Source organism: Triticum aestivum, chromosome 6D (genome assembly GCF_018294505.1).
Source record: "Triticum aestivum cultivar Chinese Spring chromosome 6D, IWGSC CS RefSeq v2.1, whole genome shotgun sequence".
Lineage (NCBI taxonomy): Eukaryota > Viridiplantae > Streptophyta > Magnoliopsida > Poales > Poaceae > Triticum > Triticum aestivum.
The window spans coordinates 476,277,697-476,302,443 of NC_057811.1; the positions used below are offsets into that span (position 1 = coordinate 476,277,697).

The following is a 24,747-nucleotide window of genomic DNA, read 5'->3' on the forward strand; positions in this document are numbered from 1 at the left end:
CTCAATATTAGGCATGATGATCTATGGAGATAGATTTACCTAATGGGGCTAAGCAATGAATACATATTGACAAGATGCTAAAACCTTTTAGCATTTAAAACGCCAAGGAGTGATTCTTGCCAAAGTCACATGGAAAGAGTTTTTGCAAGACTCGGTGTCCCAAAACACTGATGAGTAAAATACATGATGCAGATTCCACACACTTTTGTGTTTGGATTAATCATGTATTCCATGGTATGTAAAACAACCAGATATGTCCGATACTCCCAAGGTGTTGCGAGTATGGATACCAAAGTGATCAAATTACTGATCATGGGACAACAGTGAAAGATGTCACAGAGTACTAGAGTAAGTACTGATGACATGGTTTTCTCGCAAGCAGAGATCATGAAGAGTTCGTTGTAAAATGTTACATCGATACAGTCTTCATCTTTTCTCCATGCGATTTTCGATTTAAATTAAGGGTTTTGTGTAACACACAATGTGGTGGCACAGTTAGTTGGAATTTGTTCAAACTAGTTACTGTGGCGAATTCTATAACAAGGGCTAAGTATGTTGACGCTTTAGAAGCGACAAAGAAGATGTTGAATCATATAGTTCATTCATGAACTTAGTATAGTTCCAAGATGGCTTTTGACAATGGGACACTACTGCAGGTAGTTGCTCCATAACTCAGTCTGAGGAATCCAGGTTCGACCTGTGATTCACATACATACAAAGCCAAGTCCACACATAATATGAATTTTGTGAAAACGTGAAACGCGAGGACATGCAAAGATACACACGGAACTGAAGTCGTCAGATTCGTTGGACATCAGACTATACCACAAGCGAAGCATATTTACACCGGTGTGCCACAGGTGTGAAGTGCATTAGCATAAGCTAGATTATTGTCTCTAGTGCAAGTGGGAGTCTGTAGGAGATATGCCCTAGAGGCAATAATAAATGTTATTGATTATCTCCCTGTTCATAATTATGTTTATGTTCCATGCTATAATTGCTGTGGTTCCCGAGCCCGTATATCCATAAAGGCTCTGGGGAGAACCCATATGCACGTGTGGAATAATAAACGGTAAAATTTATTCCTAGTCGTGCCTCTAAGACTAGCTCAAGTGTTGCATGATGATTATGTTTTCCCAATCATGGGCATGTCTATGCCAAGCAATTTTGAGGGCAAAATGTCAGGAAGGACATTTGTGTTGAATCGACCCGAATTGATGTTATGCTAAGAGATACATTTGTCACAAGTTGATGGTTTATAACACAGAGATAGTTAATGTTTGCATAATTCCTTAGACCATGAGAGTATCGAGTTTCTTCATGCTTGCTTCATGAACTTTGGGGTTTGTTAAACGTCATCCGTAACTGGATGGCTATTACGGCGGCTTACGGGTTCATGGGAAAGTATGTTAAGTGACTTGATAGCTCGAGATTGGGATTTGCTCCTCCGACGATGGAGAGATATACTCGGGCCCTCTCGGTGTTATGGTGTCCATCATCGTCTGGCCAGACACTTTGTGATTTGATCACGGGGATGCCGGAACACGAAACGAGAAAAGAGAACAAAACCGGTAACGAGGTAACTAGCATAGTGGACAAGTTGTTGATCCACGGGAATGCCAACATGTCTCACCTCGGGTATTTGTAACATATCGCGAAGCAACAGGAATAGCACACGGCAACTGGAGGTTCACTCGAATATTTATTCGTGTGGGTATAGGGGTCAATATGGGTGTCCACGGCTCCGATGTTGATCATTGATCGGAAGGGGTTCCAGGTCATGTCTATACTTCACCGAAACCTATAGGGTCACACGCTTAAGGGTCATCTATCTGCTGAATACTAGACAGGGAGTCTGAGAGAAAATCACCGAAAAAGTTTCGGACACCGAAAAGTTTCGGACAGCGGAATCGTACCGCAGAGAGAGGTCATCGGATAAGTTTCGATGATACCGAAAAGTTGTTTCGGGATACACCATTAAGTCAAATTGGTTTCGGCACATGCCTGATAATTCTTGGAGGATGCCAGAATCATTCTGGAAGCTTTTTGGAATTTTCTGAGATAAAAACCGGAAATGTTCCGGAGCTGCCGGAGCCACTTCAGATGCTTTTCGCAGATGAAAATCACTAAACCGGAATTGTTTCGGAACGCGTTGAAAATAATTTTGGTGGGTACTGGAAATGTTCTAAGCCCACATAAATATTTTCAGTTCGAACAGACGCTGAAAAATGTCGTCGTGAATAGTGAAAGTGCTTTTTGGGATATTTTATGGTGAGTCACCTTTTGGGATATTTCCAAAAGGCTTCTAGAAGGGCTTGGGGGCCAAGCATGCTCCTCATGGGGGTCCCCCAAGGGGGTTGGCCGGCCACATGTGTGGGGCTCCATGGAGCTCCACTTCACTCCCCATTATGCCCTTCATGTGTGACATTTGCATGGGCATTTTGGGTTTTTGTGAGCCATCCCTACCCCTTGGCTTTCCTATAAATAGAGGAGGAGTGGGCAGCCCAAACCTCATCCCTTCTCACATACAAGTGCCATGCAATGATCTGGCTTCTCTCTCCCTCCCCGCGAAATAGTTTCGTAGAGCCGAAAGGCTGTCTGGGTTCCGGCAGGAACTAGTTCTGGACGGCGAAGCCCTGCCGGATAGATGACACCGTATGTGTGCAACTCTGTAGAGAGATCGTAGTTTCGGTCTTAGTTCGTGAGTGCCTCCCGAAGGGCTGTCCGTGTGACCGTCCGAGTTTCGAAGGTCCTCCCGAAGGGCTGTCCGAGTGACCGTTCGAGTTTCGAAGGTCCTCCTAAAGGGCTGTCCGCGACACCGTCCGGGGGCTGTTCGACCGCCTCCCGGAGGGCTGTCTGAGGAGCAGATGAGGGTATACATCCTCGCGGTTGGGAGGTTGTAAATCCTAGCTGCGGGGATCTGCACCGCCGATGGTCATCGACTCTACTTCCCGCTGCGCTACGAGTCGGTAACGAAAAAGATCAAACCATGTATGCAGTCTCCATAGTGGTCCTGGGCTGGTGCGTAGGTCGGAAAATTTTTGTTTTCTGCTGCGCTACCCTACACCATTCTACTTCGCATTAGATCTGCACTAGGGTTCACACAGTTCATCGGAGTTCTTTGGTGTTCATCAAAAACTCCCCCATTGTCCCCTTGCCAACGCTTAGTTCGATCCAATCATAATACAAACTTGGTGCAGCAGTATTTTTAGCCTTTGTTTCCAAATATAGATGCGTTCTGCCCTCCTGGGACGCAAAACCCAGCTCGCGTGTTCTTCCGCCGCTGTAACTAGGTTTAGTAACTATTCTTCTTTTTGGAGCTGCCGTAGATCCAAATTCACAGACCTAATCTGTTAAACTTGTTTGTCCAACACTTAGCAAAAATTTCATCCATCACTTTATGGATGCCTGTACACTGCGGCCACATGGGCGACTCATATGATAAGTTATAATCTGCCAGCCACCGGTTATCACTTGAAAGACACCTTAACCCGCCAATACATGCATGATACATGCATCATCCGGTTTACACCCTTCCGGTTTAATTATGTCAATCTTCATAGCACGTAATCCTTGCATGCGAACTAATCTTTGTATAACAAACTTGCTTTCTGATTGTTTGGACGGTTTAACGTCATAAACTTGATCGTGCAATATTTCCTTTTCTAGGCAAAAATGACCAAAACTGTCACTTCATGCAACTGGGGTGCCTCCCGGGTCACAGAGCAAACGCTGAATGAGCATGTCCAAGTGGGCGTCTTAGCCGCAAAAAACATTATCCACTGGAGAGCCCCAGGAACAGAGACCACCCCTGACCCCAAAGAAGGCGAAGTCATAGTTTTTACTGATCATATGCTCCGGGGGTTTACCCCACCCGGCTCAAAATTGTTTCGTGATGTGCTGCATCTCTTCAAACTCCATCCTCAAGATATCGGGCCTAACTCTTTTTCAAAGATCTGCAACTTTCAAGTTTTTGCCAAGTGTACCTTCAACAAGATCCCACTGTAGAATTGTTCAGGGAATTCTATTACTTGAACCTCCAGACCGAGTTCACAGAGGCGGAAAGAAGCCACTTTTCCTGCCGCCGAACTTCCCAGTCATCCTAAGGACTAGAACCAGACTTGGTTTTACTGCCAAGACACATCTCCAGAGGGTGAAAATCCTCTGCCGGGTTTCCGTAAAAGCCGGCTTAGCACCAGACACCCTCTCCCAGAATGGATCAGCACAGAAGAATGGGCCAAATATATTCCCATTTTTTCAAAGATTAGAGCCTTAATGGCCAATGGTCTGACTGGAATCGATCTAGTTCAATGCTGGGTCGCATGGACAATCTTACCCTTAAGCCGCCGGCCTGGCTTAATGTGTGAGTATACTGGCGATGTCAAAGATCCCCAACGCCACCGCCAAATAGAGCTGGATGATGACGAAATCAATAGGATGACCAAGACACTTCTTAACGAGAGCTTGGAAACTTGCATTAAGACAGGCTTGAATCCTTTCTGCACCCTTAACAAAGCTCCAACTGTAAGTATTTTAAACAACTTGCCACTTATTCATTATTTACTTAAATTGTCTTCTCATTATCGCTTGATCTCTGTAGGCCAATTCCTCTTTCTGGAGCAAGAAGCTTCAGGATAAACCGGCCAAGGAAAGTAGAGAAAAGAATAAAGCTCCTAAAAAGCCCACCAAGAAGAAAACCAACACCTAAGAGCTATTTGCTTTTATTGATGATAAGTCGGAGGTAGAACTTGACTACCTTGGCTCCTTTTTTACACACCTTATTGACACTGATTGCTATCAGGATGACGCGGAAGGAAGTCAGGCGGATGTTGAAGAGGTAACTATCATTTCCTCCGACTCAAAGCCTTTACCAAGACAGAAAATTCGGAAAGTAACCCGGAAAGTAAGGTTTTCTCACCCTTTGGCTTACTTGGACCCCAACTTTATTTTGAAGAAACAACAGCACGAAGCTCATCGCACCACCCGAAACAGCGGAGGTGGAGAACTTTCCTCCGGTTTACCACACACACCAGCTCCTCGAAAACGCCGACATGAGGTGCTACAGATTTCAACTATCTTTTTCGAAAGTGGACCTTATCGTCAACCGCTTAATCCTTTCAACTCGAATTATCAGGGTACTTCTCACTCCTCTTCCGAGACTCAACTGGGACTCAGATTCCCCTCTTCAAAGTTGCTCCTGGGTGAGAACATTAGTTTATGAGGCTATAAGCAATCATAAGAGGCTATAAGCAATCATGCATATAAGAGATCAAAGAAACTCAAATAACTTCCATGGATAAAAAGATAGATCTGATCATAAACTCAAAGTTCATCGGATCCCAGCAAACACACCGCAAAAAGAGTTACATCATATGGATCTCCAAGAGACCATTGTATTGAGAATCGAACGAGAGAGAGGAAGCCATCTAGCTACTAACTACAAACCCGTAGGTCTACAAAGAACTACTCACGCATCATCGGAGAGGCACCAATGGACATGATGCACCCCTCCGTGATGGTGTCCAGATTGGATCTGGTGGTTCTGGACTCTGCGGTGGCTGGAATTGATTTTCGTCGACTTCCCTAGGGTTTCTGGAATATTGGGGTATTTATAGAGCAAAGAGCCAGTTCCTGTGGCACCCGAGGAGGGCACAACCCACCAGGGCACGCCTAGGCCTCCTGGCGCGCCCTGGTGGGTTGTGCTCCCCTCGGAGCACCCCCCCGGGTGCTTCTCCGGCCCACTGGATGTCTTCTGGTCCAAAAAAATCCACAAAAAGTTTCGCTGCGTTTGGACTCCGTTTGGTATTGATTTCCTGCGATGTAAAAAAACATGCAAAAAACAGCAACTGGCACTTGGCACTATGTCAATAGGTTAGTACAAAAAATGATATAAAATGACTATAAAATGATTATAAAACATCCAAGGATGATAATATAACAACATGGAACAATAAAAAATTATAGATAGGTTGGAGACGTATCAGCATCACCAAGCTTAATTCCTGCTCGTCCTCGAGTAGGTAAATGATAAAAACAGAATTTTTGATGTGCAATGTTGCCTAACATGTCATCCCATATTCTTTTCTTTATAACATGGACATTTGGACTTTTATATGGTTCAAAGCAATCGTCTAGTTTTGACATGAGATTTAAATACTCAAGCATATCAACAAGCAACCATGTCTTTCAAAATATCAACGCTAAAATAAGTTATCCCTAGCCCATCATGCTCAATTATTGATCCATTCATGAAACACACTCGCATATTAGCTACACCCAATGCTCAAGTACGATCATAGTACCCCCTAGTTGGCGCTTTAGAAGATGGAGACTCAAATTAAAAATAAAAATTGCATAAAGTAAAAGAAAGGCCCTTCGCAGAGAGAAGTAGCGATTTGTAGAGGTACTAGAGCTCAAAGCAAAAACTTAGAGATGAAAACATTTTGAGAGGCATACTTTTCCCACCAACGAAAACGATTTAGAGCTCCCAACACTTTCCATGCTAGATATATCATAGGCGGTTCCCAAACAGAAAATAAAGTTTATTCCTTTTTCCACCATACTTTCATTTTCCATGGCTTGGCGAATCCACGGTTGCCCTCCATGCCAACACTTTTCAAGGAATTTACTATTGGACAACATAAAGCAAATTTATTTTTTATTTGGGACCGGGAATCCCTAATACCTTTGCCTTACTCTCGTGCAATGACAAGTGAATAAACACACATCGTGAGAATAACACATCTAGCACCCCTCACCGCCTCGCGAGCGGTACGAGCACACAAAAAAAGAAATTTATTTTGAAAATTAGAGATGGCACATACAAATTTGCTTAGAACAGCAAAAGAATACCGCATATAGGTAGGTATAGTGGACTCATGTGGCAAAACTGGTTTAAAGGATTTTGGATGCACAAGTAGTGATCATACTTAGTGCAAAATGAAGGCTAGCAAAAGATTGAGAAGCGACCAACCAAGAAACGAATAATCTCATAAGCGAGCATTAAGCATAAGTAACACCAAATAATGCACCACAAGTAGGATGTAATTTCATTGCATGACTATTGACTTTCGTGCTTGCATAGGGAATCACAAACCTTAACACCAATATTCTTACTAAAGCATAATTACTCATCAACATGACTCACATATCACATCATCATATCTCAAAACTATTACAATGAATCAAATTTATTTTGTCCAATGATATTCATGAAAGTTTTTATTATATCCTTCTTGGATATCTATAACTTTGGGACTAATTTTCATGTGTTGCTTTTGATAAGCTCAAACAAATATAAGTGAAGATCATGAGCATAATGTTTCTTTCTCTCAAATTAATTTAAGTGAAGCAAGAGAGAATTTTTTTTTTAAATTACTAACTCTCAAATAAATCTAAGTGAATCAAGAGAGCATTTCTTCAAAAATATTAAATCACACCATGCTCAAAAAGATATAAGTGAAGCACTAGAGCAAATCCATAGCTCATAAAAATTTAAGTGAAGCATAGAGAGCAATTCTAACAAGTCATGGCATAATTTTGGCTCTCTCAAATAGGTGTGTCCAGCAAGGGATCAAGACTAAAAACACAAAGCAAAACAAGAAAAGACTCATATCATACAAGACGCTCCAAGCAAAACACATAGTATGTGACGAATAAAAATATAGCTTCGAGTAAAATACCGATGGTTGTTAGAAGAAAGAGGGGATGCCACTCGGGGCATCCCCAAGCTTAGTTGCTTGCTTCTCTTTGGATAATAACTTGGGGTGCCATGGGCATCCCCAAGCTTAGGCTCTTCTTACTCCTTATTCTTTCATCCATTGTAAGATAACCCAAAACTTGAAAACTTCAATCACACAAAACTCAACAAAACCTTCGTGAGATCCATTAGTATAATAAAGCAAATCACTACTATAAGTACTGTAGCAAACCAATTCATATTTTATTTTTGCATTATATCTACTGTATTCCAACTTTTCTATGGCAAAAACTCATTAAAGAAAACCATAGAATCATTAAAACAAGCACACAACGCAAAGAAAACAGAATCTATCAAAAACAGAACAGTGTGTAGCAATCTGAATATTTCGAACACTTATGAAACTCCAAAAATTCTGAAAAAATAGGAAGACCTGAGAAATTTGTATATTAATCTTCTGAAAGAAGAATCAGGGCAAAATCACGTTTCTGTGATTTATGAAAATTATTTTCGTGAGTGCATAAGTTTCTGTTTTTCAGCAAAATCAAACAACTATCACCCAAGAAGATCCTAAAGGCTTTGCTTGGCACAAACACTAATAAAACACAAAAAACACAATCATAGCAGTAGCATAATTTTGCAAATACTCAAGAACAGAAAGCAAAAAGCAAAAATAAATTTTATTCATTGGCTTGCCTCCCAACAAGCGCTATCGTTTTACGCCCTTAGCTAGGCATAAAGCAAGGATCTAAGTTTTGTCATCTTTGTTTTGAGATCCATAAGGTGCCCTCATGATTGATTCATATGGTGGACTAATTCTTGTTCTAGGGAAGTGTTCCATTCCCTTCCTTAGTGGAAATTGAAATTTAATATTGCCTTCTTTCATATCAATCACGACACCGATAGTGCGTAAAAACGGTCTTCCAAGAATAATTGGACAAGACGGATTGCAATCAATATCAAGAACAATAAAATCTATGGGCACATAATTCCTATTTGCAAGAAGAATAACATCATTAATTCTTCCCATAGGCTTTTTAATAGTAGAATCCGCCAAGTGCAAATTTAAAGAACATTCTTCAATATCGGTAAGACCAAGCACGTCACATAAAGATTACGGAATTGTAGAAACACTAGCACCCAAGTCACATAAAGCAAAACACTCATAATTTATTATCTTGACTTTGATAGTAGGTTCCCACTCATCATGTAATTTTCTAGGAATTGAAACTTCTAATTCCAACTTTTCTTCCAAAGCTTTCATCATAGCATCAACAATATGTTTAGTAAAAGCTTTATTTTGTTCATAGGCATGGGGTGAATTTATCATGGATTGCAACAAAAAAATACAATCAATCAAAGAGCAACTATCATAATTAAAGTCTTTGTAATCCAAAAGAGTGGGAACATCACTAGTTAAAGTCTTCACTACAGGAATCAGGAACTTTGCCGTCAGCCATGGCGGACGGCAAAGGCATGACTGGTGGACGGCAAATGCCTTTGCTGTCCGCCAGCAGACGGCAACAGGTCCGGCTGAACGAGCTACGACAAAGGCATCTTTGTCGTCGGCTGGCGAACGGCAAAGATGAAATGGTCTTTGCCATCCGCAAGCAGACGGCAAAGGACCTGGACGGCAGACGTGCCATCTACGGGCCATTAGTGGGTTAACGGCGTGCTTTGCCGTCTGCTGGCAGACAACAAAGATGTTTGCATATTTGTTGTCTGCTGGTAGACGGCAAAGAACTTTGCATATTTGTCGTCTGCCAGCGGACGACATAATGGTCCACGTGGCAGTACCCGGGGGCTGGCCTATTTGATTTCTTTGCCGTCAGCTGGCTGACGACAAAGATGCAATGGTCTTTGCCGTCTGCCAGCGGACGACAAAGCATCCAAATAGCCAGCATATTGCCCCAGGTTGCACATGTAGCTGACACATGGCATATTTGCCGTCTGCTGGCTGATGGCAAAGCACTCCAGCAGACGGCAAAGAGCTTGTATAGTCCTGTTTTTTTCTGTTTTTTCTTAAATTCATTCAATTTCACAGATATATATATATGTATGTATACACATATGAAAATACTTTCGACAAGCATACCAACAGATATACATACCAAATCATATCCCTGCCATATGTATATGATCATCCAACACATATACATAGCAAATCAAAAGTCCATATGCAACATATGTAGCTAGCCAACATATCCAACAACAAGCATACAATGGTCTCATCCATACATACATATATAGGTAGCAAGTTTCACATTGTTCATCCTACAAAATCAAAACAAGAAGGAAGCATAAAGAGAGTAGTCTCCATCAACGCAAGCTTCCTCATCTAAAGCAAATCTACAAATTGGGAAAGAAGAAAGTTAGAAGAAGAAGAAGAAGAAGACTAGTTAGAAGAAGAAGAAAAAGAAGAAGATTTTTTTCTTCTCTTTCTTTTGCTCCTCTCCTCTTCTTTATCTTCTTCTTCTTCTAACTAAGGTAGGTAAAAATGCCATTTTATTGCTAAGGTAGATAAAAATTCTTCTCTGGGCAATAGCGGCGATTGTGGTCGCAGCAGTGTCAACCGTGGTCGTAGGATCGCTGACAGCCGTTTCCATCAAACCCCATCTGTCGGTCGTTCCATCCTCGACTGCTGGTTGCAACATCGCCAGGTGGTAGCCCCAGCATTCACATATCTCGGTTCCAACATCCTCGACCACCGATCGTTGTATCTTCAGGAGGTGTGGGTCCAGCTTCGCTGCAGACATCCTTGTCTCTTGGGCAGGGGGGAGTGGGGGTGGTAAGGCTTATCGGTGATTTTCTACATACTTGTCGCGTAGAAATGGTCATAAGCTGGCTGCACCAAATTTATAGACGTTGCTGCAATAAATTTTGTTTTGAGTCAAAATTTGCAAATTTTAATCAAGTTTATAGAATAAAATGTCAACATTTGTTAGACCAATTATATCGTTTGACCTATCACTAATTTTATCTTGCATTTTTGGATTATTTTGAATGAAGCTGCCATGACTCATTGCTCAAAGCAGTCTGCGTCATATTGTGAAAAAGGTATAGGAGCCGAGTTGACTGGTTTCACTCGCATATCTGCCTTTCAAAAGGCGACATATGCTTGGTAGCTTAGAGGAAGCCGCATAGTACGACAATGGGTGTTAGAGGATCTCTAACCGGACCCAACATCTTTTCTCTATATGTCTGGCGGGCAATTTGGAATGTGCCCAAACAGGAGAGAGAGAGAGAGTAAAGTTTTTTTGTGTGTCCGTCACTCCTTAAATCCAGTCCATATGTGGGAAGGATATGGAGGTGTTCTAGCAGCCCGCCATGTCAGATATGGCCCACCTGACAGAACTGAACACCGGCAACATACTACTCCCTCCGGTCCTTTTTACTCCGCATATAAGAATTGTCTGAAGTCAAACTTCATAAAGTTTGACCATATTTATATGAAAAAATATCAACATCTATCATTCTAAAGTTCTACAATATGAAATTTTAAGTCATGACGCATCTATTGATATTGATTTTATACTGTGAATGTTGGTATTTTTTTTCTATAAAGTTGGTCAAACTTTACGAGGCTTGACTTCAGACAAATTTTATATGCGAACTAAAAAGGACCGGAGGGAGTATTAGAAAGGAGCAAATTTGGCAATCTCCCAATTATCTATATCTATCTATATCTATATCTGTACCTATTATTAAAACAAGGTGATATTCTTGGTTTCGTCCCGCTTAGGTGATTTTATATTTATTTAAGATATATAAGCGAGGTGGTACTATTTATAAGAAAATCCACGTAGTCCACTAAAAATCGTTTCGTAGGTCACCTGGGCCAGAAGTCTAAATGTGGCTGGGCTTCCCAGGGGTGCTAATTTTGCATTTGGGCCCGTGAAATTGCTTCAGCGTAGCATTGGTTCCAGCCCACTTATGGGCCATGAGGTGGGCAAGCGGGCCTCCTGTAGCAAAATGAGGAAAAAAAATAAAATTTCCTTCTAAGGAATTGAACTTACAATCTCATGTACAGCTAGAGCTGCGGGTACCAACTAGGCTAAGCATCTGCATGTGATTACAATAGAGAACGCACAAGTTATCACAGTGTTTTTTTCATTAAAAGTTTCCACAGTTTAATAGTCCCACCTCGGCTATTTACATCAATTTCTACCAATTCAAATATGGTCTCGAGTTACCTGGCAACAAGCGAACTCGGTCAACGAACAAAAAGTGATAACGGATAAGGCCTCGAGGTGCATGACATTAAATCAGGGGATTTTGGGCATTTAATCGCAGGAGTATAACGTATGATTCAAAAGAGTTTCCCCTTATTAAATGAGGACGTGCGCTAACTTGTGGGATTAAAAATTTACTGTACTCCCTCCGTTCATTTTTAAGTCGTTTCAGACAACTCAAAATAGGCTGTTTTACACATTGTCTGAAATGTCTTCAAGGTCTTATAAAAATGAACAGAGGGAGTAATTTTTATTGGGTGTCCTCATGTTGGCGTTTTTAATAAAAGAAAACTTCATGAGTATCACGCGCTAGAGCCGAGTTTCGAACACGGATGGGCTGGCTGCATACTCAAGCGGCCAGACAATGGAGCCGTGTCTTCCTTAGGTCTCAAAATGGAACTACCATTTTTTTAGGCGCACGTAGAAGCTATTTTCAGACAATGCAATGTTTTTGGTGTAGTAAATTTCTTCCAGGTCCATAAATCTTATGTGCATGGACTAAATTGTTTGTGTAATCGCACCTATTAACCCCTCTTTGTGTGCCCATGTCCAAACTCCTCCTTGATATGGTCTCGTTCAGCTGCGGCGGCCCGTAAAATTAGCAAGCCGACTCGCTCCCTATGAAGAGTTTGGCTTGCCACCGGGTGAGTTATCAACGTGGTGGTGGAGGAACATCATACTGTCGTCCTTTGGCAAGAGCTATCATGTCCCATGAGTCCCGTCTCGAAGGACCCTGTTGATCAATCGTTTTTGACATTAGAGACTCTTCTCCTACGATCCAGTTCGTCACCCGGGCAATCCGATTCATGACAGTTAGCATTTACGTACTTCATAGCGAAGCATGAGTGGTTCAACCTAGTTCAATTTTTTTTAAACATAGTTTAAATTCACCCGTTGCAACGCATGGCCATATGTGCTAGTAACACTTAAATAGACTTGTAGGCACCAAGAGGGAACCCCAAAACTTCTTCGGACTTCGTTCGTTTTTCCCAAACTAATGAGCAAACAATACTCCCTCCGTTCATTTTTGTAAGTCGTTTCAGACAACTAAAATTGAACTGTTTTGCATACTGTCTGAAATGTCTACACCGCTTTATAAAAATGAACAGAGGGAGTATTAAATACCCCGTCTGTTGATCAAACCAGTCAGACCGATACGCAGCATATTCACGGGTCGAGTTGACTGCCTCACTTCCAGCAGCCGGCATATCCTCGGGAAGCGGCTGGTATCGTGATGGTACTGCCCCATGTTTTGGCGGCCTCTTGCTGCGTCAGCGGAGAAGCAAAGAAGCAACTCGTGCTGCTTGCTGGTCCTCCCTCTCGGGCTCTAGCTCCGGTGGGCTGTCACCCCGGCCCGGGCGCAACTCAAGTCCACCACGCGTCGGTGCACCGTGGAGCATCTGACGGTACCCAGCAGTCGATTTAAAATCAGGCATGCTAAAAATAATAATTTACAAACCATTGTGCTACAAAATGAAAGGGTACTACTACGCGTCGACCGACCGATCCCATCCTACGATCGGTCCCTCGTGAGTCATAGGATTAGCACACTAGTGATCGTTGGATCATGTTGTCTTTTTTTTTTTTTGAACACTTGGATCGTGTTGTCATTCCTTCGCCTCGCAACCTCCTCTTCTATACATAAAATAGACACCGGCCGAAAGCGCACTCATGGCATCGGGCCATCGTATGCGTGAATAATACGTGCCCCTCCCCTCGTCATCGTTGCCGGTTGGCGTATTGTAGCATCGCCGGTTGTGTTTCCTTCTCGTCGATAGTTCGCACACTTCCCATGAAGGGATAAGGATATGAACGGGAAGAGAAGAAAGCATATGGGCTGCATCGAGGTGAAACATAGTACACCAACAAAAATGATTTATGATGAAAAAAAGGCCATCCAGTTCACACTTCAACTATTTACACCATGATTTGTTTTTTTTTGTCTTTTCGAGATATGTTTTTTCATTGTAGATTCTACTTATATCCTCACAAAATACGTTTAAATGAAATTCATGGATATTGGGGGGGGGGGGGGGGGGGGGGGGAGGGCACACCAGATGCTCTGAGTTCACTGGATACGCCCCCTTGCACATCGAATAGTTAGTTTTTTCCTAAAAAATGAACAAGGCTTTGAAAAAATTGCCATTCAACATGAGGAAACAGATCTATTGCAAAGCACGCTCGGATATCATAAAAAACACAAGGAAATAATTATCTCAACATTCATTCTTATCTGAAGTATCTCCACAACCATTGGATAAAGAATAATGAAGGTAAATTAGTGATTCCTAAGACTTAGATTCAAATTATCACAACATAATTCATTTTTTTACATTATTAATAGAAAATTGACTTACGGTAGGGGTTTTCCCCTACTTATTTTTGGTCAAAAAAATAATTCATTTTTTAGCGAATTCTAATTTTTACCCCCTACTCTGATGTTTTTTACGCTAATTACCTCCTTTAACAGTTTTCTTTATCATGATTACCCCTTTTAGCGAAACTTATACTCCTTCCGTTCCTTAATGTAGTATGTATAGATTTTTTTAAAGTTAAGCTATGCTAACTGTGACCAATTTTTTTATAGAAAAGAATATTTATATCTACAATACGAAATACATAAAATATGAAAGTACATCTTATGATGAATCTAATGATATATGTTTGGCATTCAACTCCACAAACTTGATATATGTCTATTAAAAAAACACCTTTACCAGAGGGGAAAGTCAAATCCAGGACATTTCAATATAAGTCCTTTTTAGAGATTTCAGTATGAACTACATACAGAGCAAAATGAGTGAATCTACACTCTAAAATACGTCTATATACATTCGTATGTAGTTCATATTGAAATCTCTTAAAAGACATATATTTAGAAATGGAAGGAGTAGATGTAATGTATTTCTCCACAAACTTGATATATTGTCTATTAAAAAGTCACCTTTACCAGAGAGGAAATTCAAATCCAGGACATTTCAATAGTACTCCCTCCGTTCCTAAATATAAGTCTTTTTAGACATTTCAAATGGAATACAACATACGGATGTATGTAGACATATTTTAGAGTGTAGATTCACTAATTTTGCTTCGTATGTAGTTATTTGGTGGAATCTTTAGAAAGACCTATCCTGATATAAGTATCTAGGGAGAACATGGGCCTCCTCATAGCTCAGCGATTTCTGGCGGTCGGATCTCTTGTTTGATGCATTTTCAGCCGTCGGATCTCGCTCTGCGAAGATATGGGCCATTGGATCGAAGTGAAAACACTGCTACAATGAACAGCTCGTTTCACTCGTTTTCCATCGTTTTTTCCCACGCCGCGCTATGGCCCGTCGTTTCACTGCTGGGTGGACCTCCATTCCGTGGGCCCCGACTGTCGGTCGCCGTGCCTGGGCGTGGGCGGCGTGGGCCGATCGGGCGAATGGGCGGTAAATATCTCCTCCCCCCCCCCCCCCCCGCCCGTGCACCGCCTGTTATATCGTCGCCCCGCGGAGGGTAGTTTCGGGATTTCACCTTTCGGGGCGATGCGTGGTGCCCGTGGATTGGTCCCGAGTCCATGAGGTGGGGGCGGGCGGCTGGTTTTTTTATATGGCTTCATTTCATTCTGTTTTAGCTTACTTACAGCTATTGATTTTACAGTCAGCTCCTCGCATCGCTACTTCGTGCTTTGTTTAGTTTAGAACAACTTGACATGCGCCCTCTTGCCTCACGTACACGAAGTATAACATTTATCTATACTTTGTAATGCAACAGCTTCATGGATGGGTGTTTCGAGGTCTCTCAGGTTGCAATATGAATATGTTGACTTAAAGACATTAGCGAATACCAGTATTTTTAGTTACATTCCGTCTGACATCTATTTATAGCTTCAGTTACCTCAGACGTTGTTAGTTCCATTTAGACACATGGTTGTAGTATCATGTTTTTGCTGCCCGTTTTTATCGTCAGAATAGCAGCTTGAGTTACTAATAACTTAACATTAAACGTTTGACCAAAACGTTCGGACGGGCACCCTCGCGTCAAGGCGCGTTGCCCGATCTAGTATTCAGTCGCTGGCTATGTCGTGGACCTTTCCGTTGCAGTAGGAAGGATTCGCTTCGCGGAAACGGAATCTGCGCCGTGCCCTATGTCGGCTGAGCTCCAAACCCACCCACCGGGTCACGCCGCTGAATATTCAGTCGCTGGCTGGCTGGCTGGCTGTATCACTCCATAAACAAAACAAAACGAGCTGCAGCCTCCCCTCGACTTCCCGCGCACGGACTCGAGCCGAGGTAGTATTGCATCGCATCGCAGTTTTGTTGTGCTGTCGTGCAGCGGTGCCGCTGCTTTTCCAGTATAAATAGTGGAGCACGTTCACCGGACAGAACACACAAGCTCTCAATCCACTGATCAGCAGCAGCCTCAAGCAAACGCAAACTGATACTTTAGCCCGTGTAGTTTGTTAGGAAGAAGCAAGCTTGCATCCACAGATCGATCGGCTGACCACCGTGGTCACCATGCCGTCCATTGACAAGGCCACCGACAACGGCGAGATGAAGAAGCGGCAGCCGGAGCAGGAGCTGGTCTGCGTCACGGGCGCCGGAGGCTTCATCGGCTCCTGGGTCGTGAAGGAGCTCCTCCTCCGCGGCTACCGCGTCAGGGGAACCGCCAGGGACCCCGGTAAGTCAGTCACAGGTTGCTTACACCGTGCGTCAGTCCATGATCGATCTCGCCGAATTCCGTGGCTTATGTATTCTAATGGTGGAGTGGTTTGTCCAGCTGACTGCAAGAACGCGCACCTGCTGGCCCTGGAGGGCGCCCAGGAGAGGCTCACCCTGTGCCGCGCCGACGTCCTCGACTACGACGGCCTCCGCGCCGCCTTCTGCGGCTGCCACGGCGTCTTCCACGTCGCGTCGCCAGTCTCCAACGACCCCGTCAGTCCACTCACTTTGCTCTCCTCACTTCTCGAAGTTTCAGGCTTCCAGCAAGGGCCGCGTACTTACCTTACATGTGCTGTTGGTTTTTTGCAGGACCTCGTGCCGGTCGCCATAGAGGGCACAAGGAACGTGATCAGCGCGGCGGCGGACGCTGGTGTGCGTCGCGTGGTGTTCACGTCATCTTACGGCGCCGTGCACATGGACCCCAACCGCAGCGCCGACACCGTGCTCGACGAGACCTGCTGGAGCGACTACGACTTCTGCAAAAACACAGGGGTAAGCACAAGCTCATTTCCCCCTGGATCGGCTGCTCTGCCCCGTCACGACTGAACGGAACCTACCAATCCTCATGTGCACTGCAGAACTTGTACTGTTGCGCAAAGATGATGGCGGAGATTACGGCGATGGAGGAGGCGGCCAAGAGGGGGCTCGAGCTGGCCGTGGTGGTGCCGTCCATGACCATGGGCCCCATGCTGCAGCAGGCGCTCAACTTCAGCAGCAGCCACGTCGCGCGCTACCTCACAGGCACCAAGCCCACCTACCCCAACGCCGTCGCTGCCTACACCGACGTCCGCGATGTAGCCCGTGCGCATGCTCTCGTCTACGAGAACCCCGACGCTCGAGGCCGCTACCTTTGCATCGGCGCCGTGCTGCACCGAGCCCACTTCCTCCAGCTCCTCGGCGACCTCTTCCCGCAGTACCACATAACCGCCAAGTACGTACGATACTTCCAACCTGTTTGATTCCATTTTGGGCGTTGCTTGCTTGCTCACCATGGATTTTGTTGGCGTGGTCTGGCAGGTGTGAAGACGACGGCAAGCCCATGGCGAAGCCGTACAAGTTCTCTAACATGAGGCTCAGGGACCTGGGATTAGAGTTCACTCCTTTGAGGGAAAGTTTGTACGAGACGGTGACGTGCTTGCAGAAAAAGGGCCACTTGCCTCTGCCCGTTCTTCCTATAACACAAAAGCGTGCCTACTTGTAACAGGCCACGGGACAAATCTGTCTCATGAAATAAACCGAGCAAAGCAGGAACGAAAGAAGAAGATGAACAAGAAACCATGCTTTCTAAATTCAACGTCGAATTGTCTGTTTCTACAAGTATAAAGTGTAGCATGTAAATACTACTATTATGTAATGAATGATGATAGTGTCATTCTGGTTCAATGATAAACAGAGTAAAGCAGGAGGAGCAAAAGAAGGCTTTTTCCTAGGAAGATATTAGGATTTTAGGGATTCATCATGGAATGGCGTATTTCTGCAAGTGTAGAATGTAACATGTAAAAGTTGTCATGTTGTAATTTACAAATAAATGATAACGTCATTTGGGATCGATGGAGAAGAACGAGTCTTACAAGTCTGATTTCATACAAGTACTACTATATTCCATTTCTCACAGGGAGAGTAAATTGCAAATAGCCACCATAGTTGGCAAAGATACTGTTGTTTCATTTTGTTTTATCGTTTTGGTTTTCTCATTGAAGGGAACTTATGTCGACATATCAAGATGATCCAATCCCATACAGTTTCATACAGCTTTTCTAATGTCAAGTATCATTTTCTTAGACCATGAGATTGTGCAACTTCCGGATACCGTAGGAATGCTTTGGGTGTACCAAAGTCACAACGTAACTGGGTGGCTATAAAGGTGCACTACATGTATTTCCGAAAGTATTTGTTGAGTTGGCACGAATCGAGACTGGGATTTGTCACTCCGTATGATGGAGAGGTATCTCTGGGCCCACTCGGTAATGCATCATCATAATGAGCTCAGTGTGACTAAGGAGTTAGTCACGGGATCATGCGTTACGGAATGAGTAAAGAGACTTGCCGGTAACGAGATTGAACAAGGCATAGGGATACCGACGATCGAATCTCGGGCAAGTAACATACCGATAGACAAAGGGAATTGTATACGGGATTGATTGAATCCCCGACATTGTGGTTCATCTGATGAGATCATCGTGGAACATGTGGGAGCCAATATGGGTATCCAGATCCCGCTATTGGTTATTGACCGGAGAGGTGTCTCGGTCATGTCTGCATGGTTCCCGAACCCGTAGGGTCTACACACTTAAGGTTCGGTGACGCTAGAGTTGTTATGGAAAATAGTATGTGGTTACCGAAGGTTGTTCGGAGTCCTGGATGAGATCCCGGACGTGACGAGGAACTCCGGAATGGTCCGGAGGTGAAGATCGATATATTGGACGAAGGGTATTGGAGTCCGGAATTGTTCTGGGAGTACCGGGTGACGACCAGCGTGACCAAAAGGTGTTTCGGAGGCCCCGGCAAGCGTTGGGGGGCCTTATGGGCCAAGGGGAGGGGGCACACCAGCCCACTAAGGGGCTGTGTGCCCCTCCCAACCCCTGTCACGTAACCTGGAGTTCATCCTCCTTCAGCTTTGATTTTCAAGGATCTTCGGGCGAGCTGGGTTATGCGTACTGGGCAGGGCCCTGGAGGGGGCCGGGGACGTAGAGGTGGACGTCGGGGGGGCCGTGCTGGACGAGGATCCAGCGCCCGCTCTGACCAAGATAGGAGCAACGATTGGAAGGATGAAGCTGGCCATGTAGCCGACGATGTGATGGCCGAGGCTGATAATAACAGGAAGAGGATGCAGGGTGAGCAGCACGCAATGCAACAACCCAACAATGCCAGCGAAGCTACCCACGGGCCTCTGTTAGCGCTTCCTCCACCTCAAGCTGATCCTCCGAGCCCAAGTAGCAGTCAAGACCAAAAAAGAGCCAAGATCAATGCAGAAACATGAGGTGAAGATTTGGAGAAAAGGGGCGGTTCTGGCAAGGTCGTCTCATCGTTGGCGGGCTCCTTCGAGGAGCGCCGCCGGGCCCAATGAATATTTTCTGTTGGAACTGTCGTGGTGTGGGTAAAGCTGTGAGAGTTCGAGAGCTTCGTGATTTCGTGAGGCAATTTTCCCCTACCCTTTTTTGTATTCTTGAAACTCAGATGGATAGTGCAAGGGTAGAAGCATTAGCGAGTACACTTGGTTTTGATAATTCTTATGCAGTTAGTAGTCAAGGTAGAAGTGGAGGAATAGGACTGTTTTGGAACAATTCAATAAAAGTGGAAATTCTTGGTTATTCCGTTTACCACCTCGATGTTTCTGTTGAGGAACAAGACGTAGAGAAGTGGAGATTGACTTGCGTTTATGGAGAGGCACAAACTTATATGAGGCATCAAACCTGGACAACGTTGAAAAACATTAGTACTTTGAGTGCACTTCCTTAGCTCTGTGTTGGTGATTTCAACGAAGTGTTATGTCCAGATGAGCATCAAGGTGTCGGCCAGCGAAGCAATGCTCAGATTCAGGCTTTCGGTGAGGTTCTAGATGTATGCATGCTGATTGACTTGGGATACAAAGGCAATTTCTGGACCTTCGAGAAGAAGGTGACGGGAGGAACCTATACTAGATGCAGACTGGACAGAGCTCTAGCGAGTGCTCCATGGTTGGCTAGTTTCCCTTCGGCCTCGGTAACTCACTTGTTGGGCGTCACATCTGATCATGCTCCGCTGCTGATAGAAGAGACGCAGGGATTGCCGCTCGCTTTCAAAAACCTTTCAGGTATGAGACGATGTGGGAAACACATGAAAGCTTCCGGGACATAATACATGAAGGATGGGGCGCGGGCCCTCCCTGTGCAACGGTGCACAAACTGAGGAGCAAGCTAATAGGCTTAGCTAAGGATTTGGGGAGGTGGAGTCGTGATACTTTTGGGAGTGTGAGGAAAGAGATAAAGAAGCTCAAACAAATGCTTGAAGAACTCAAGAACGATCCTTTGAGGTCAGGGCCTTCTCATATAGAGCTTAAAATTAACGAGCGGTTAATAGAGATGTATCACAGAGAGGAGATCATGTGGCGCCAGAGAGCTAGGGTAGAATGGCTGTCAGCTGCAGACAAAAACACAAAAAAAATTCACTTAAGAGCTAGCCTTCGACGGAAAAAGAACATGATCAAGGCGTTGCAGAACTCTCTAGGCGTGGAAATATCTGATCCAGATGAGCTTAAAGCATTAACTAATGCTTTTTACCAGTCACTATATACATCAGAGGGAGTACAGAACATGGAAGCGGTGTTAGCCCACGTGCCCCGCAAAGTTACAGATGATATGAACGCAAGCTTATGCGTGCCATACACTAACGAGGAAGTCAAGATTGCTCTGTTTCAGATGTTTCCTACAAGAGCACCGGGACCTGATGGTTTTCCAGCCCAATTTTATCAGCGTCACTGGGAGGTTTGTGGCGATGAAGTCACCAACATCGTACTCAAAATTGTCAGGGGCGAGGAGAGCCCAGCATCGATAAATGACACAGTGTTGGTTCTGATTCCCAAGGTAACTAACCGTACAGTACTTGCTCAGTTTCGTCCCATAAGTTTATGCAACATTCTGTACAAGATTGCTTAGAAGGTGATATCAAATAGATTGAAAGTAATTTTGCCTGACATAATTTCTGAAGAACAATCTGCTTTTGTCCCGGGGAGAATGATCACGGACAACATCATATGTGCGTATGAGTGTTTGCACTTTATGAAGAGGTCGAGAGAAAAATCCAATAGTTTCTGTGCTTTAAAGTTGGATATGATGAAGGCTTATGACAGACTGGAGTGGACTTACTTGAGAGGTATAATGACAAAACTGGGCTTCGATCATCGCTAGATAGATATTGTTATGGGCATGGTATCCTCAGTCTCTTTCTCAGTCTGCTTTAATGGTGAAAACTCGAATCTTTTAATCCTACACGAGGTATCCGGCAGGGAGACCCGATTTCCCCCTACTTATTCTTGATTGCAGCAGAGGGCCTTTCATGCCTCCTTAAATCAAGTTCTCAGTCGTCATTGACAGGTATTCAGGTGGCTCCTACGGCTCCAACTGTTAACCACCTCCTGTTTGCAGATGATAGCCTATTGCTGTTCAAGGCCAGTGGGGAAGGATTAGTCGTTGTGTCAAACCTACTTGATACTTATTGTAGTGCTTCTGGATAAACGATCAACAATGAGAAATCATCAATTTTCTTCAGTAAGGGCTGTCCTGTAGAAGTGAGAGAAACTGTAAAAAACAATCTGCATGTTCACAATGAATCGTTGAGTGAGCGCTATTTGGGTATGCCGACTAATGTGGGCCACTCAAAGAATGGTACCTTTAAATATCTTCGGGACCGTGTTTGGGAAAAGATTAAAGGATGGATGGAAAAGCTACTCTCTTCGGCTGGTAAGGAAGTACTGATCAAATCTGTAGCACAAGCAATCCCAGTATATTCCATGTCTTGTTTCATATTACCTCGAGGATTGTGTGAAAGTATCACATCTATTATACGACAGTTTTTTTGGGGATCTAAGCAGGGACAGAGGAAGCCGAGTTGGGTGGCATGGGACATCTTAACCATGCCAAAGCACTTGGGAGGTTTAGGGTTCGGAGATTTGGAGATTTTTAACCTTGCCCTACTAGCAAGACAAGCATGGCGGACCTTGACGGATAACTTATCTCTCAGTGCGAGGATCCTTAAGGCAGTTTATTTTCCGGAGTGCTCGTTGCTTCAAGCCGAACTGGGAGCTCATCCGTCCCAGACATGGCGGGCAATTCTGGACGGTCGCGATATACTAGCTCAGTGGCTTATTCGCAGAGTAGGCGATGGAGAAACTACGGATATATGGCGTCACAATTGGATTCCAAGGGATAGTTTTAAGTGGCCAATCACATCACTAATCCCGAATCCTCCTGGAAGAGTGCACAATTGGTTGATGCTACCTCAGCAAGCTGGAACGAAGGCCTAATCCGGATAGTTTTTACTCACTTCGATGCGGAGGCTATTCTTCAAATTCCATTATGTACTCGTCAAGTCGCCGACTTTTGGGCATGGCATGAGGAGACCCGAGGAAGGTTCTAAGCACAGCTGAGAGGCATGGTTGAATGAGGAGGGCGGGACCTCATACGATCGCAGCGACACCAGCAAATGGACCATGATCTGGCATCTACAAGTTCCATCAAAGCTCAAGATGTTTGTATGGCGATTAGCACGACAATCGATATCGACAGGAACTGTTTTGGAGCACCGCCATATGACTACAGAGAACATGTGCTTGTTATGTGGAGCAGTCGACACATGGAAACATGCGCTGATAACGTGCCCAATGGCGGCGAGTGTTTGGGCTTTGGCTCCGGATGAGTTGCTGGAGCACATGCTAGATCGGGAAGAAGAAAGCCCGAGGGAGTGGATGTTCGCTTTGCATGGAATATTGAAGAAGGATCTATTTGACCGTATGGTGGTTACTCTTTGGGCGCTATGGAGCGTGAGGCGCAAGGCTATACACGAGAATATATTTCAATCTCCATACTCGGTCGACAGCTTCATAACCAGATTCTTGAGTGAACTTCATGTGCTGAAGGCCAAAGCCCCAGTGCAGGCGGTTCCAGCAGCGCAAAGGTCATCATGCTGGATTCCCCCTTTGCCAGGCAACACCAAGATGAATGTTGATGAACCTGGCTAGTTACAACGCTATTATACATGAAATAATAGAACACTCTTCGGGTTTTGATTTTTGCAATTTTAGTCATGAGTTTAGGAGCTCTAATTATGAGGCTCACAACTTAGCGAAACATGCTCTTTCTCTCGGTGGTGGCCGCCATGTTTGGTTAGGACACCCTGGGAATTTACCATCCGTCCCTGTAAACATTGTGACGAATTAATAAAGCTTCGCGACGTTGTCTAAGAAAACCTGGAGAGGTGGGGGTGCCTGCCCTAGGGCAGCCACCCCTCCCGGCTTGGGGGGCAAGTTTCCTAGGGGTGGGGGCGCCCAAACCCATCTAGGGTTTCCCCTGTGGCCGCCGCCCCTCCCCTAGGGCGCCTCCTCCACCGCCTTCCCCCTATATATAGTGATGGAGAGAGAGGGAAGCCGCACCCCTTCCCTGGCGCAGCCCCTCCCTCCTCCAACTCTTCCTTCTCCTCCGTAGAGCTTGGCGAAGCCCTGCAAGAATATCACAAGCTCCACCACCACGCCGTCGTGCCGCCGGAGTCCTCCCTCAACTTCTCCTCTCCCCTTGCTGGATCAAGAAGGAGGAGACGTCCCCAGGCCATACGTGTGTTGAACGCGAAGGCGCCATCCGTTCGGCGCTAGATCGGATCTTCCGCGATTTGAATCGCCGCGAGTACGACTCCATCAACCGCATTCTTGTAACGCTTCTGCTTAGCAATCTTCAAGGGTATGAAGATGCACTCCCTCTCTCTCGTTGCTAGCATCTCCTAGATTGATCTTGGTGACACGTAAGAAAATTTTGAATTATTGCTACGTTCCCCAACATATACGTGCTGGGTGATCAGACTGGTCGAAAGTGATGGCAGTCTGAGACCACTTCAAATAACTAGGCGTTGCCGGAGCAACCATGTTCACTTCTCTGTTGATAACTTTCAGACGACTTTTGCTCTCAACATCAGCAAAAATCACCAGAGTGGAATTGACGTTGGGAAAACCATCATCATCTTCTTCCTTATCCTCACCCTTGTCCGACTCTTTTTCCTTCTCATTGGGTTGTTTCTCTCGGAACTGCTGGATCAGAACTCGACATTGTCGAGTGGTATGTTTAGGATAAATCAGATTACCCTCTTCATCTTTCTTCGTATGAATGTGGCATGGCAAATCCAACACGTCATTTCCTGCTTGATCTTTCACTTTCTTGGGGGTCCAGGGCCCTTTGGGCTTCCCCTTGAACTTTCCCTGAGCCACGACTAAAGCTTCACCAGGAGCAACTGGCTCGGCCTTGCGCTTCTGTTTCAGATTGGAAGTGTTCCCACCGGTGTCCTGACCGGCTGGTTTCATCTTACCACTACGGATTCGATCCTCTTCTTCTCCGTTAGTGTACCGAGTGGCTATTTCCATCATCCGAGTCAG

At 44.6% G+C, this 24,747-nt stretch overlaps 1 protein-coding gene across 1 annotated transcript; it reads left to right on the forward strand.

The window, feature by feature from the left end:
• Positions 1-16,323: 16,323 nt before the first annotated feature.
• Positions 16,324-18,174, forward strand: LOC123142130 (cinnamoyl-CoA reductase 1-like). The gene is made up of 5 exons (XM_044561143.1): positions 16,324-16,593; positions 16,693-16,847; positions 16,944-17,126; positions 17,213-17,565; positions 17,652-18,174. The coding sequence occupies exons 1-5, from the start codon at positions 16,431-16,433 to the stop codon at positions 17,833-17,835; spliced, it is 1,038 nt and encodes a 345-aa protein (XP_044417078.1). The 5' UTR covers positions 16,324-16,430; the 3' UTR covers positions 17,836-18,174.
• Positions 18,175-24,747: the final 6,573 nt, after the last annotated feature.

What these genes read in the sequence shown, in the direction of transcription:
- LOC123142130 (XM_044561143.1), top strand. Translation starts at nt 16,431, where the DNA reads ATGCCGTCCATTGACAAGGCCACCGACAACGGCGAGATGAAGAAGCGG. An exon ending in CGCCAGTCTCCAACGACCCC is followed by an intron (nt 16,848 to 16,943) that starts GTCAGTCCACTC and finishes GGTTTTTTGCAG; the next exon opens with GACCTCGTGCCGGTCGCCAT. An exon ending in CAGTACCACATAACCGCCAA is followed by an intron (nt 17,566 to 17,651) that starts GTACGTACGATA and finishes GTGGTCTGGCAG; the next exon opens with GTGTGAAGACGACGGCAAGC.